This window comes from Rhinichthys klamathensis, unplaced genomic scaffold, assembly GCF_029890125.1.
Source record: "Rhinichthys klamathensis goyatoka isolate OS25496 unplaced genomic scaffold, OSU_Roscu_1.1 h1tg000530l_1, whole genome shotgun sequence".
In the NCBI taxonomy this organism is placed as follows: Eukaryota; Metazoa; Chordata; class Actinopteri; order Cypriniformes; family Leuciscidae; genus Rhinichthys; species Rhinichthys klamathensis.
Window position 1 is genome coordinate 962565 of NW_026607006.1, and position 16398 is coordinate 978962.

The 16398-nt window shown below is 38.3% G+C and overlaps 2 protein-coding genes across 2 annotated transcripts in view; one reads left to right on the forward strand and one right to left on the reverse strand.

Annotated features, from left to right (window-relative positions):
• Positions 1 to 16398, forward strand: part of LOC130073205 (gastrula zinc finger protein XlCGF57.1-like) — a 250423-nt gene that overhangs the window by 108091 nt on the left and 125934 nt on the right. The gene's annotated exons all lie outside the window — the stretch shown is intronic.
• LOC130073224 (gastrula zinc finger protein XlCGF52.1-like) lies at positions 1893 to 12436 on the reverse strand. Its single transcript, XM_056238692.1, has 3 exons — positions 12382 to 12436; positions 11005 to 11155; positions 1893 to 3238 (listed from the first exon to the last, which is right to left on the reverse strand). The coding sequence occupies exons 2-3, from the start codon at positions 11087 to 11089 to the stop codon at positions 2058 to 2060; spliced, it is 1266 nt and encodes a 421-aa protein (XP_056094667.1). The 5' UTR covers positions 11090 to 11155; positions 12382 to 12436; the 3' UTR covers positions 1893 to 2057.

Consider the following 16398-nt stretch of genomic DNA (forward strand, 5'->3'; position numbering starts at 1 on the left):
GTTTTACTATCTATGTGTGCCTTGGCTACCTTGCTGACCGGCTTAACACTAGAAATGCATGCTTGTGTTCTCGTGAACAATAGATATAACGTTGCAGGCTGATAGAGATAGGAACCCAGCAACCACCTGAGCAAGTATCATCAATACGTCATAATGATTACATAACCTTTATACTCTTATGATAAATGAAAAGCCATTAGGAGTGTAATAATAACAGTGATAAATAATACATGACTTGAGAACTGCATCAACATGTTAAGCATATGAAACATTACCCTTGAATAAATGAGGTGTCCTTATTTTTATGCAGCTAACCATTTAATCTAGATTAAAACTTGTAAAGATTGCTCCATTTAGGAATTAATAACCGGACCACACAATATGTGCAGAGATGTAGAATAAAAGATAATTAGCTTAACTTCGATGTTTATTCCTGAAAGTATGCTACAGACTAACAGCAAACAATGGAAAGTATTTGAATTTTTGAGCAGCAAGCTCATTGGCCACTGATGCAACAGCAACCAATCAGCTGTGTTATGTAGATAATGACATGATTGCTACCAATAATTGTTCAGACCATCATCCTGCACCATCTAGAGCTTCATGCCAGAACTAGGTAATATATGTAAAGCTTATTTATAATACTGTTGACTTTGACAGTATTTTCTCTCTCCTGGTTATTAATTAGGCAGTGTCAAAGACGCCAGAGTCTCAATTCTTGTCATTTTGGTATGTAATGGTGTGATTAATTGGCAAAAAAAAATAAAGTAAAGATGAATTTGAGTGATAACAGTTTTTATTTTCAAGGTATTGTGGTATATCGTTACAGTGAATTCTTTTGTCCACGATAACCGTGGTGTGGAAAAATGTGATCTCGTGTATGACAACACTTGTGTTTTCTCACTGAAGAGAAGAATCAAGTAAGGTAATTACTTAGGTAATTCAGTTTCTGTCCTTTTATTTATAAACTTTCATTCACATTGTGGAATTTCACAGCAAGAAAGAAGATCAACTAATATTTTGATTCAGAGGTATCAATATTTGAAGAGTTTGGTTCCAAAACGCAATAAATCCATTTAGATTAATTTGAGAAAAAATGTGTTTTCTTTACCAAGAAAGTGGAAAGATGAAAACCACTATTTTCTGTTTCAAACTTTCACATAGCATTTGTAGGTCATAATAACAAAAAAACAAAAAAAAATCCAGGTTTTGATTTTCAAAGATTTATTATAAAAACGGATAATTTTTTCCCCAAAATGCAATAAATCCATTAAAAAAATAAAATCAAAATGCAATTAATCCATTGAATCAATATAAAAGTTTTTTTTTTCATATTGAAACTGTTGAAAATACACAACAACGTAAGTTTATTAGTATAATATTTTTATTAAGAACTGTAAAGAAGATTGAAAACATTTTTCCTCCTCCCGAGTGGCTCATCTTCTTAATCTCCTCACGTAAATGATTCGATTTCGATGCCTTACGTTTCTTACCCACCGCAGAAACAACCACAGGTTCATCAATGCCGTCAAAATTATTCATTTTTTTGTTTGTTTGTTGATCGAAAAGTACAAAATAGATAAGAAGAACTAGGAAGCCGGGTGTATTTTAGGCGCTGCCGTTACTGTTTACATTGCGTGGAATGGTGCGTTGTGATTGGTTGAGAGCGGATATATCGCAGGGAGACTGGCGTTTGTCGCGGTTTGGAAAGAAAGGGAGAAAACATGACAGAATAACACGGCGGATATCGCATTTTACTTAAAATTAAACATTGACTTTTCAATACCAACCAGATACAATACTGATTTTTTTTTAAATGGCGTTTATCGCGTTTTGGAACCAAACTCTTCATTTGGAGTGCAGCGACGTCTCCATAAAATCGAAATTAGAGGGCATTTCCCGCAACCACTGAATATTTGAAACTATAGCAAAGGAGAAAGTCAGGTGGGCCACAAGTGATCATATGTACTTGACAAAAGAAAATAAAAAACCCCAAGGTGAAGGATGCTAATAAAAGTAGTGTCATGGACAGGTGGACAGACAGATTTGGTCCACATTTAGCTGACGTCTGAATGCAGCCTTGACTTCACACAGAGACATATTTTCTGGTGCCATTTTAAATGGCCAAGCCATTTGAAACACTTTCCACACAAAGAACATGAATAAGCTCTCACATCTGCATGACTTTTCATGTGTATCTCTAAGTGTAATGGCAAAAGAAATTTTTTATTACACTGATCACAATTAAATTGTCTTCCTCCAGGGTGAGTGCGCCGGTGATTTTTAAAATGGCTCCTTTTTTTAACCTTACCACCCTCAGAACACTGCAATTTCTTTCCACAATGAGTCTGCAAATGATGTTTCAAATCTCTTTGATATCTGAAACTCTTTTTGCACTGAAGACACATGAACGGCTTCTCTCCAGTGTGAATCCTCATGTGAGTCTGAAGGTTTCCTTTCTGTGGGAAGCCTTTCCCACACATGTTGCACGTGTAAGGCCTCTCTCCAGAGTGACTTCTCATGTGGGAGTCAAACGAGGCTTTATATGTGAAACTCCTTCCGCATTGAGTGCATGAATAAGGCTTTTCTCCAGTATGAACTCTCATGTGAGTCTTAAGGCTTATTTTATAGGTGAAACTCTTTCCACAGTGATGACATACAAAACAGTTCTCTCTTGAATGAATCTTCATGTGGTAATTAAAAGATGCTTTACGTGTGAAACTCTTTCCACACTGATCACATGTGTACGGCTTCTCTCCAGTGTGACTGCTCACGTGGGAATTAAAGTAGTTTTTATATGTAAAACTCTTTCCACACTGTTTGCAAGTGAATGGCTTCTCTCCGGTGTGAATTCTCATGTGGACTGTAAGGTTTCCTTTTTGAGTGAAACACTTTCCACACTGTTGGCATGTGAAAGAGCTCTCTCCGGTGTGAAGCCTCATGTGGACTTTAAGGTTTTGTTTTTGAGTGAAACTCTTTTTACACTGTTTGCAGGTGAAAGGCTTCTCTCCAGTGTGAACTCTCATGTGAACTTTAAGGTTTCCAAGATGATTGAAACTCTTTCCACAGTGATGGCAGGTGAAATACTTGTTAGACTTGTTCCGACGTCTTTTTCGTGATGATGTCTTTTCAGTCTCTGTGGATTTTTCTCCAGCCATGAAATCATGATGATTTTCATACGGATCTTTCCCCTCCATGTCATTGAGTTCTGGACTCTCCTCTTTCAGTGCCATCAGGTCTAAAGCGGAAAAAACAAACAAATATAAGTTAACACCAGTTTAATGGCACAAAGGAACAAACATCAAAACCTACTGAAAAACAGAGGCATTTCCTGTAATCTCAGAACCTCTTCTCAATTGTTAACTTCACTTTCTTTAGGACACGTCAAAAATACCTGCAGTCCAAAAAAGTAGTTATCAAACCCCTTATTAGTTTAGTTTATTTTTTTATGAAGCACATTCCTACTGCCTCAAGTGCAGCCCAAAGTGCTGTACAACGCATTCAAAAAAACCAAACAAAGACACAATACAAACACAACATTGAAGAAATGTTCTGTCCATCTTTCTTGTACTGGTCAATAGTTTAGCAGCGGCATTTTGAACCTGCTGGAATCATAATTATTATTGTAACGTGCTTGTTTAAACCACAATTTGAAGTTACAAATGACTTGAAGAGAGATGTAGCTGCAAACAGATGCCCAAATCAAGTGCTATTTAATCTTTCGACAACATAGAACACAATATTCTCTTGGATGGCTTGAGAATTATGTTGGCATTTGTGGACCAGCAAGGTTTACCACAACCACTTTGGTTGTGTAAATGAAGAGACATCTCATCAAACACAAGTATGGTGTGCCACAGGGCTCAGTATTAGGTCCTCTGCTTTTATCCATGTTTAAGCTTATCATTAGTATTCACTGTAATGCCAATGATAGTTTTTATTTACTCACAACCTGAAAAAAAAGGCACAACCATACAAGTTTGTGAAATGCATTGTTGATATTAGGGCTGCATCAACTAATCAATAAAACTGAAACAAAAGTAATGAAAAAAAATCACCAATGAATTTGATTATCACTTAACCGGGTCAGCGCACTGTGCATGGAAAACATCTGCCAGTCACGTCACTTTACAGTAGTGAATAATCCCAACTTTAAAATAAAAAGGTGGAGGCCACAGCGCGAGCTGCTGAGGGAGAAGTGTATGACCCAAGTTTTCTTTTGAGAGATATGTTGTTGTTTAATGCTTTTGAGACATGTTTTCCCCAGTGCATTACTTAGTTATATCTTTGCCTGGAAATGTTAAAAAGTCACACATTTTGTGTAAAGTTGCATTAACACTGCATTTTTTTCACCCTATGGAAATAAAGCACCTCTAATATGTAGGCAACTTTAAAAAATAAGTAAATAAGAGTTTGCCATATTCCCTATATTCAGCTGCTAAACTCAAGAAGGTGGATTGGTTTTTAACGTTGTTCATCTCCATGGTAACTTGCGCTGCACGGCTAACCTGCTCTGGAGCAGGTTTTATTCTGGATTAGAGATCACTGGACCAATCAGCTGTGAGCAAAGTACCATATCTGATGCAATAAAGCCACTCCCCCTGTATCTCTTGCTCCAAATTACAGCAGTTTATAGTAACAAGTTTGGAGACAAATTGCCCCTTATGCTGCTAATTAGTTTTTTATATTTATATTTTATTATAATTATGTATAATTCATATAATTATTATATGACTTAATTAATATTAAACTTTGCATTTGACGAAATATAATTATATACTAGCTCAGGTTTAAATAGACACGCATCACTTACAGAGATATTTGTAAAGGAAAACCCTAATGATGAAACTAGATTAAGTGTGTGACCTAGCTTGTGTAGGACATGTTGAGTGAAATTAAAAGTCTAAAAGTTGTACAAAATCTCTTATGAGAGGCTTTTGAAGGACAACATCTATTAAAATCACCAAGAATCAACAGGTTATCGGAAATTGAGACCACATAGTATTAAAAAGTCTGAAAACTCAGAGTTTTGCCGGTCTGTATATCAAGACACAAAGCAAAGGACTGGGTAGTTCTAATATTGGTCATTTGTCTAGAGCCAAGTCTAAGTAATAAAAAGTCCAGGTTGTTCAATAAAAAGAAGTTTAGTATATAAAAAAAGTCAATACTGATCTTGCATTTATCAAGGAAAAAAGGGCGTGCAGGACGAGGGCGAGTGACGTGAGAGCGGCGCAAGGCCGGTGGCGTGAGTGCTAATGAACGACACCTGTGAGACGCACCGGTCTCGCGTCTCTCACGGAGGAGCAGAAGCATAAAAGGAGGAGCGACGACAGTGCAGATCGAGAGAGGAACAGGCCTGATTTTATGTTGTGTTTTGTTTCTGTTGTGTGGAGGGATGGCTCGATACCACAATTTTGGCTTCGGTACGATACCAGAACCTAATACCTCGGTATCGATACTAAATCGATACCACAAGTAAAAAAAAAAAAACGGCCTCAAAATTTAAGTGACACTTAAAAAACACTGCTTGAAACTCTCCACTACCAAACGTGCAAAGAAAAGGTATCAAAATGTAAAACAAAAAAATAATAATAATTCAGTCAGGGACTCAGGGAACATACAGTAGGTTACATTTAAAAACAAAAACAAACAAAACTTGAAATTATACATTTAAAATAGGTTAATATCTATAATAATAGATTAACATATAATAATAATAATAATAATAGAATAATGAAATGATGAAATGACATTGTAAACCATTAGCTGTCATGCATCAACAGAGAATTATCAACATTTATTGCATTTATTCATCTTGGTTTGGTTACTGTTTGGGTTCATATTAATGCATTGCATAAAGTAATGTTAACATGCTAAACATGTATTAGTATATTTAGTTTTCTAGGTCATTTAATTACTGATTGATATAGATTAATAAATGCTATAATACTGTTAGGTCAGGTTACCTAATGAATGTTGACAAATGTAACTTAGCTTAATTATAATATTAGTAGGGTAATATTCATACTACTATTCCTCTCTCTCTCTCGCGCGCGCCAGAGCGGCACTAATATGCCATTCATTTTACTATCACTAATACTAAAATTAATATTATTCAAATTTTTATTCTTTATTCATTCAAATTCAATTAATATATGTTTGTTTGAAAGTGCAAAAATGATGAGACTAAACTTAATTGGTTCTAGCGTGTCATGCAAGCAGATTTGAGCTTTCGTGTTTAACGTATCATATATAATTGATAAGCTCTTATGTATGTGCGCTGTTCAATGTTCAATAAAAGTCTAGATTAAATCAGTTGAATGATGGACTAACCTGTCGATCTCTGAACTCTTTGAACAAGTCAAGATGAGCAACTCACAAGTGCTCCGGCAGATTTGATGTGTTGCCTCCCCGTTTGCAGAGTGGTGCATTGAGATCTGTTTCTTTCCTTTTCTCATTACTTTTGTTGGCAAAGTAATGCCTTATTTCACTCATACTGCTCTCTCTATTTATTAATTTCTGGCGTGTAGAAATTCGAATGAGATTCGTTTGATCCATCGTGTTCCTCCGTTGTCACCGTTTGCCGGTTTCGCGTGACCCGCGTCAGTTTAGGTAGCGCACTGCCGCCTAGCGGTGAACTTCGAAACAGCAGCGCATCAAATACCGAATTGAACAAAATTATGATATTGTACCGTTTGAAATATAATATATACCGGTATTTTTGCAGTACCGGTATACCGCGCATCCCTAGTTGTGTGTGGCCAGCAGTGAGGGGCTGCTGGCTTATACTTTTGTTTTGTATTTGTTTATTTTACTATTAAAATGTTTAAATGTTCGCCGGTTCCCGCCTCCTTCTTCCCACAACAACGAACCCTGTTACATTGGCAAACTCATTAGTGAATTACTCCTCGTTTGTATTTCTTTCTATATGGTGAATTACTGCATGATACCTGGATGTTCAGTCAGGCGAAACTAGGATGGTTCACATCACAACACAAAACTCCGTGTGCTCGTCTGATTCAGAGATTTCGTCCAGGAGAAATTGCCATCGTTGAAATTCTCTGCAGCAGACGGACTCTATCTGTGTCTGTAGCGCACAGCGAGAGCACAGGCACCCGCAGTCCGCCCAGCTCGAGCCAGTCCGGGCTCCTCGTCCGCCTCCTGTTCCTCCATCAGCCTCAGCTGCTCTTCACTATATTGCGGCTCGTAAAGATAGCCACGAACATCGGATTTGAGCTGCAGAATTTCAAAATCCTCTTCTTCCATATCATGTTTAGTTTCTTCCGTCATTGTAGCTTCCTATCTCTTGTTAGCTTAGCTTCCAAACAAGATGGCTGACATTGATTTCAGTATCTGCAAGTGAAGTCCCACCCACTGATCTGTGATAGCTCTGTAGCGTGAGTGGGTCCCACACCCTGGATAAATGATGAGCTAGTGTTTGTAGTCTCAACCCTTATACAAAGAAATGGGACTTCCTGCTTTTTATGACGCAAAATGACGCTTTTTACGTCATAAAAAGCAGGAAGTGGAACACTTAAATCCTTATTTCTGACCATTCAAAAATATGACTGGGTTTCTAAAGATACAAAGGTTAATGCAAATGGGTGAAGTGTCCCTTTAAATAATTGTTTTCTTTGGGCTACTTCTACATGTCATAATAATGAATGTCTAACATGGAAGAAGGACCTTCTCAGATTCAAGTGAAGTTAGTATAGAGTGGTGCAGGTTTGACATCACTTTGTAGGCCAAAACCCAGAAGCGAGTTAGCATTTTAGCACTTCTGGTTCCATCGTCGCGATAATCAATGGGTTTTTTGAATGGGATTTTGGTTAAATGGCAGAAATAAGGTCTGTGGTGAACACAACTCAAAGACACTTTCGTGTTTTATTCTTCGACATAAAATATATCAATTACTCTCCTCATGATTTTTTGTTAGGATGATACGTGTTTTGAAAAGGCTGGTTGATAGCAAGTGGTTAAAGAGGCTGTCGAGGCAGCCTAGTTATGGTTATAATTGTGCTCTTACAAACTATTCTAACTTAAACGTTCTGGTAAAATGTTTTTAGATAAAAACTGAAAGAGTTGTTGGAAGCTTAATGATGGTGACGTTGAAGTCGTGGGACCGTGGTGTAGTTCGTTTATAGCCTTCCTTTAGCTTTTTACTTCTGGCGATTGCATTTAGGCTTCAAAATTAATAAAAGTTGTGTTCATCAGTAGGGCTGTAATGATTCCTCGATTAAAGTAGAGTACTCGATTTGAAAAAATCATTGATTGCAATTTACCCGCGTCGAGTAACCGGCAAAATAATAATTATCCATGAACCGCATTATTAGACCGTTTTCAAAGGCTACGCGATACATTTAAAACCATTTAAAATCATAATATATTGAAATCACAACGGCTGTGATTCAGTTAAATAAATATATGCGCTTTTGTGTTATGTGTTAAAAGTATCTCAGCTCCGTTCACAGTAAACGCTGCTCCATGCAAACTCAGTCTCTGCATGTGCTGTTTGTTTAGGTTTCCAATAACGTGCATTTGGTAACGCAAAACGTCGGACGCGGTTTGTGTTTCATAGTTGCACTGTAACTGTTATCATGTAAATGCGTGGAGCGCGTCTCGGGTTTCTCAAACTCCAGCTCTGCATACTGCGAGAACGCATCGGGGAACGCAGTGTGCGCCATTTCACAAGATTTGTAACGCAACTCATTTGTAAATCTACGCCAACACAGGAGAATACATAAATATATTTCTGAATATGCAAATTGTTGTTCATCGCGATTTCAAAATAAAAGTGTAAAATTTTGATGTGCACGTTCTTGTTCAAGAAATTACAGCGGCTGTTGCATTTCTACCGTACATAAGTGACCAAATATTAAAGATTAAGTTGACATTTGAATTAAATGTTGTTTGGCCAAATATTAAACAAGGATTTGATCATGCCGTAGTGTAACCAGGCCGTTGGTGCCCTCTGTAGGCATTTGTTATAATGCGTAATGTAAGTTATATTTATATTTTAACAGTGTTGTTCAATAAAACCCATATGATTACTTACTTTGATACTTTATTTGAACCAATAATTATTGCTTGTCATTATATATTTGGGTAACACTTTACAATAGTTCATTAGTTAGCATTAGTTAATGTATTAACCAACATGAACTAACAATGAACAATACATTTGTAACTGTATTTATTAATCTTTGCTAATGTTAGTTAATAAAAATCCAGCTGTTCATTGTTTGTTCATGTTAGTTCACAGTACATTAATGTTAACAAATACAACCTTTGATTTTAATAATTAATTAGTTAATGTTGAAATTAATATTAACCAAGATTAATAAATGCTGTAGAAGTATTTTTCATTCTTAGTATATGTTAACGAAGGTAGTTAACTAATGTTAACCAATGGACCTTATTGTAAAGTGTTGCCTATATTTGTATTTTAAGTCATTTTTAAGGCTGTTGTTCACATTTTTATCACCACAATTTTTTATCCGATTACTCGATTTATCGATGGAATAATCAGTACAATACTCGATTACTAAAATAATCGATAGCTACAGCCCTATTCATCAGTGATAATTATGAACAAAACGTGCAAGTATCATAAACTTTTGTTGATCACAGAGCTTGTTTTTAGCGATTATCTAAAAGCCTATGGGAAAATCCTATTAGGTTTTTGTCGAGGAAACCAGTGTGATGTAGCCTGGAAAAACCCAGACAACTTCCGGCAAATTTAGATTTGCTTTTTGAAAGTTAGTCTGGCAAAGAGCTCATTCAAGCCCATTTCCAATCCGTCGAAATCGCGGCACCAATCAGAAACGTTGGGGCGGGCTTTACACGATGACGACAGCGCTGGGATTTTGAAGCAGATTTTGTAGCCTACATTACAAAGATGGATGCCGCCTTCGAACATCACTCGTTCGAATCAGCTATCGCGTCTGTTTTAAGCAATTTGAACGTTTCCTTTTAGTTAAAAACCGAGCAAAGAACAACACTCGGAGATGTTTCTCCGCCGCTCTGCATACTCATCTCCTTCATCGCTCTGATTGGGTTTAGGTCTATCCGCGACGTCCGTTGGTGACGCCCCTCTGGAAATGATTTGTCTATGACGCTTTGCCAGACCATAACTCAGTTACAACTGAGAATGGTCTGGTTTTAACCAGGCTAAGTGTGTTGCAAACTGCCGGTCGGCCTACAAAGTGACGTCATACCTGCACCACTCTATTTGTCTGGTCATGTGATCTCCACATGTATGTCCCCTAGGGTTGACTACCGAAACCAATATGGCATGTTCTGTGCCGGACCGAATCAGAACGCAGATTTTGGTGCCACTTCAATGCCTGACCGGTCGAGGTGGCGGCAAGGGACTGTCTTTGAGTGAGTCATTAAACCGTTCATTCAACTAACGCAGATTCATTCAAAGATGGATGTAATTAAACAAGGTTTTGAAATTATTTGAACTTTGAGAGCCACTTTGTAAAGCAGCAATGCGCCATATGAATAACGCTGAAACTGATGCTTCACTTCATAGAGATCAAAATTGATTTAAAGCATTGACAGCGCTGACGCCATTCTTTAAACAACGTTAAAAGGATGATAGGACAAAGATTTCGCGTTCCTTGGACATGGCGATCTTATTATTATTATTTTTTTTATGAATATAAGACCTGAAGGTCAGATGCAGGTAATCGCACGCGCTCAGTTGATCTCTCTCTCATTCACGGTCTGTTTAGGCTTGTTAAGTGCAAATCCGTGACAAACAGTCTTATTATCATTATTCATTTATTTAACATTCAATACACATGCACAAAGTGCAAAGCAAGAAGGGCGTAGCCTTATGAAAAAGAAGAAAAACCGCGAAAATCGTGATTGCTTGCATTCCTCTACTACCAACATTTCCGTATTGGTGCATCCCTAAAAAATATCATTCATTTCTGTAGAGCTGGACATTTTAATAAGGATCAAATGACTGAGTTCAGCTTTGAGAATGAAACCAACCTGTTTGTTCCTCAGTATCTTCATATTTCACTCTAAACGTTTCTTCAATCTTCATTTCTTCACTCTCCTCTTTAATAGACACCATCTTTACAAGTGTGTCTAGCGTATCTCAGTCGCTTCACCAGGAGTTTTTCTGTGGGTTTGGCACACTCTGTCATGATTGAGATAAAAAATTAATAATTAACAGAAAGAAAAATAGATCCACACTAAATCTCTGCGTGTCTCAATCAGCTCTAGTTCAGTAGTTCAGTGCACTGGTAAGAGTCAGTCAGCGTGAGAGTTCATGGTCTGATTAGCTAAGAACACTCAAAACTAGCACTACTAACCAATAAATTAACACAAATTATATATAAGGGTTATTAGGCATTGAAGCTTCACATTTGTTTTTGTTTGTTTTTCGTGTATTATATTTAATAGGCTGCATTTTAATGAAAACATTTACAGTTGTTTGTTAAAGTTGTCATTACACATGTTAGTGTTTGTGTTCTCGTTGCATTGCATTTGCATCCACTGTTTTGACATGTCTCGTCAGCGACTGCGTGTGGTGAATCGAAGGATTCAAATCACTGAATCATTTTGCGAATCATTTGGTTCGGTTCAATTCACAAATATTTGATAGCGCTTTTCCCAATACATGACTTGGAGTTTCAAAACCTCCGTTTGCCCATCACAACTTAGCAGTGACCGAATACTAGTTTATGATAAACTGATTCACGCATAGCTGCCAACTCTCACGCATTGGCCGTGAGACACCCGCATTTGATTGGTTTCACACGCTCACACGCCACACTCCCGATTTCTCACGCTGAAGTGTCAACCCGGGCGGTCAAATGCCTGGAAGATGAGTTTATCTATATATCTACCTGTTGAGCCACTCGTGATCGACTAGTTATACCGCAAATTCGTTAAAAATCTCCCGTTATCTAGAGCGAGCGTGCATGCGAGACAGAGATTGTGCTCCAAACCGCGTAGAGCGAGCGAGAGACCTTGCGCGAGCGAGACCGCCACCCCCCCGTCAACAAATCTCACTCGTCTCTACCCCCCCCACCCCCACCCCCCGTCAACAAATCAGACTCGTCTCTACCCCCCCAACAACAACAAATCTGACTCGTCGCTCCCCCCCCCGTCAACAAATCTCACGCCGAGCAAAACTCAAAAGTTGGCAGGTATGTTCACGATATAGGGAGAGAAATTAGACGCATCTTCTGTATGTGTGGATACGCTTTACTGACAAAAAAATCCCGTTCATTAATGTTAGATAAAGCATTACAATGTTATATTCAATGAAAATAATTCGCTTTCCATCTCCTGTAAAAACTTTACATTTACTGAACCGTTTGTATCTATGTAAACACCTAAAATGCTTTAAACACAAACCTTCTTAATCCGAATCACAACTGATGCAGGGAGCGCAGCGCAGCTTTATTATGTCATATCGCCATATCAAAATAAAAGTCTCATTCATAACGGTGCAGCAATAATGTTTGTTTGGTGTTTTTTTTATACCTGATATCATATGGAATTACTTTTGCGTCTTTTTTCATTCAATCAAACATAATGAGTTTGAGAGCAAAAATTATAATATTGTTATTAAATAAAAGTGCAGATAGTCTTGTTTTATAGTCATTATAAAATAGTCTTGTTTTAATTACAAAATTAAGTAATTGATAACAAAACTCTTTTTTGTTACAGAAGCAAGTGATTATAGTTTACAAAGTTATTAATATGGATTAATATGGACATTTAATATGGATATACAAATTGCATACTGTTCTACATATTGGACACTTACATATTGTTGTCCTATTGTTAGTTTATTAATTAATTATAAAGCTTGGAAGAGCCAGGATATTTTTTTAATATAACCCTGAGTGTTGTGTTGTGTTTGGCTGAAAGAAGAATGTCATACACACCTAGGGGGGCTTGAAGGTAAGTAAACTATGAGATAATTTTCATTTTGGGTGAATTAACCCTTTAAAAGCTGTAATCCCATTAAAGGCCATGGTGCAGGTTAAACACCACTGTCGATTAATGGGTACATAAAGCAGTTAAGATATGTATATAAAGTTAGAAATGTCTCCAAAATGGTGTTTAAGTCCAGTTTTTGGTTAGTAACGGTTATTATTTTACGCGACTCGGCAATGACGTCACATGAGGTAGACGCGGTGGAATGTAGCCTCAGCCGTTCTCCGCTACTTGAACTAATTCTAGCAGACTGGCACTGACTACTATGGCGTCTAACTGGGATGAGGAAGAGGTGGCGAGACCCACAGTTAACATTTATGATGGCCCACAGCCATACAATTTCGAACCGTTTAGACGTGAGAGGGCGAATGAGGAAATACCGAGAGCCGATGGCCGTCAAAGACGAATAAATGCATGGTCAGAGGAGAATGAATGGAGAGAGTTGGTGTAGTGTCCTGGTGAGTTGCTACCATTTAGAAACGCAGCAATAACGCTGGAGCTAGTAGGTAGTCAATGAACAGCAGTGCATACAATAACATTTATTTTTTTTACTGTCAGTGAATAGCATCGAGTGAAAGTCAACGTTTTCTTTTTATCCAGTGACAGTGATTATGTCGTTTGCTCAGAAAAGTAACGTTACCCTAAACTTAGTCAGAAGATCTATAAATAGAGGCATATAATGCAAGCTTGACAGTCCCACCTGTGAGTGTTTATTTTTAAACTTTTACCTCTTTCTCCGGTGAAAATGTTGTTTCACCGTAGCCGACGCCGAGTAGGCTGGTCATGTCTTCAGTGTGATTATTGTTGATAGTGCCAACTTGTTTTCCTCGCGATTGATTGTCATTGACACAGTCAGGCTTACCGAGAGAGGGTGTGAGTAGTAAGCGTCTGTGTCGCTGTGTTTGGCAGGTGTCTGTGTGGGCGGTGTCGTCCCATGGAAACTGGTGGAGAGCTTGTGTTGTAGGGAGGTGAGCGTGTTTTGGTCGCTGGTCGAGGACCTCACCCCGCGGCCAGCAGATGTAACGTGCCTAACGCAGCATCCTGGATTTGAGGCATGCTGCCTAAATCCGTTTGTGCTACAAATAGCATATTCACACTTCAGGCAGGATCATGGTCCCCTTCAAGCCAGCACGCACGAGTATGTTCATGGTTTATGTTTACTTTACCAATCTTTTTACAGGGAGTCCTTTGAACAACAGCTATAGGTGACAAGAGATGTGTTGCATGCACAAACATGCATAAGAGACAGGCTTCAAATGACGTTTCCAATCTACTTACAGAGTTTAAAACTTACGAATCTTTCCTACTTATCCCTAGGCAATACCGGTACACTGCGTACAGGCAGGCTATACGCTGGGCTTATGGAGTTTTAGGGAGGAGTATAAGGAAGCCTCTACCCTCTTGTGTGGTTTCAACCATAAGGCAAAACTTCCAAAGTGGTGACCAGACCTATCAGGGCTTTCAATGGCCTCGTTTGAATGAGAATGAATAAAAATAATTCTGTAAATATTAATAAATAAATATTCTGTTGTGGTCGCCCAATTACCCTTAAAATGTTATAAAGTACACAGAACACATGAATTTTAATAAGTAATAACAGTTTATTGGCATTGCTTGTAAGGGTTACTAAACATTTATTGAACAAGGACAAAGATTACTGAACAAAGACACAAATGGTCGAATCCTGGCTATATTTCTCAGATGCCTGCAAAAGTGTGGTCTTACCTGAGGGTCAACTGATGGTTCTCGTACTCACTCACACTCACTTACACACACGCACGCACAGTCACACACACAATCACACACACTCTTTCATGAATGCATATGCAGTGATACATGCAAAAGCACATCAAGCTGACACACAGTGAGCCCAGACAACACCGCACACAGACGTTGACAAGGCACAGGTAAAATGATTGGTAAATTATTTTGAATTGCATACAACAAATTTCATGCAAATAACAGACAGAGGAGCAGACATGCAGCATGCAGGACCCCGTGAATGGGGTACAGCGACAAATATTGCCACTTACAAAGACGAAAAAATGTAATGATTTAGTGCAAAGTAAAACCAAAGCAACAGCACACAAAGAAAAAACAAAACATGCAGAATACAGGAAACCACCACCAAATGAGATGACAGGGACAGAAGGAAAGAAGATAACTAAATAAATACTTACTAAAATAAATTAAAATAAAATAAATACTTACAACTAAATCATTGGAACTGTCTGTGGAAAAAAAATAAAAAAATAATGTGAATTTAGGTTCTCTTGTAGCGTGACTGCCGGGCTAGGAAGAGGCTGCCGGCCTCCTCCTTAGGAACCTGTTCAAAGGATTTGGCGATGGGGGCGGGTGCATCGGAGGACAAATTAGCGCTAACCTCTCGAAGAGCTGCAGGTGAATGGGTGTAGCTTTCCTGAAGGGCCTTCAACAATGATGTTGCATAACCTGCAGACATAATAATAATAATAATACTTAATAAAGATCATTGCCAGTGATCACAGATGTCTCGTGAGCCATCTCAAAATATGATAGAACTGCATGACACTGCTTACCGTATGAGGCTGCCTCTTTGCAGGGACGCACCACATGGGCACCTTTTCTGAAGCGCGGATACCGCACGCAGTACTTCTCCGTCCCATCACTTCTCCGTGCTGTCTCCCGGTTGGCATTGTGATTATAATGCAGCGCCGCTAAGAGAAGCCTACAAAATAACACATTTGAGAAATTTTTTGAAACTTGGTTTATGTATGACAAAATACTAGGCATGATAATAGGTACTATTATTACTTGTACCTATTATCTAGTACTATTATTATTACTATAGGTACTATTATTACTAATAATTGGCTGTATTATTCCATTGGATAGCACTGACCTGCTATACATCCCAAGGTATGAAAACCCTGTGTGCTTGGGCGCGAAGTGCAAGATGAGGGAGTGGTAAGCCTCAAGGGAGAAGGTCTGGTGCTGTGGAGACAGCTGTCGAACATCTTTCAGTAAGGCAGTCCTCGCGATTATGTTCTCCAACTTTACTGCTGCCAATGAGCCTGCAAAGACCAAGACAGGTAGGCAGGGAGGCAGACAGACAGACACACACACAGATGGAAAACGTATAAATAGACAAGAAGATAGATTCAGACAAAAAACAAACAATTTTTTAATGGAAACACATGAAATGGTCCTGCATATGAATTATAGCAAATATAAACAGTAAACAGAATGTTATGAGATTGCCAGGGAATGAAAAAATAATTTAATCATCATAGGTCAATGTCAAAGCACTCAGACAGCAAATACAACAAAACTTTAGAGCGTACATAATACCACATGCTGTGTGTGCTGTACCTGGGTCCAGCCACTCTTTGTTGCCCATCTAGAGGGCCATGGGCACAACTGGAGAAGGCAGGGGTGTCATGGTCATGG

What these genes read in the sequence shown, in the direction of transcription:
- LOC130073224 (XM_056238692.1), bottom strand. Translation starts at nt 11,089, where the DNA reads ATGGTGTCTATTAAAGAGGAGAGTGAAGAAATGAAGATTGAAGAAACG. An exon ending in AGATACTGAGGAACAAACAG is followed by an intron (nt 3,239 to 11,004) that starts GTTGGTTTCATT and finishes TTTCCGCTTTAG; the next exon opens with ACCTGATGGCACTGAAAGAG.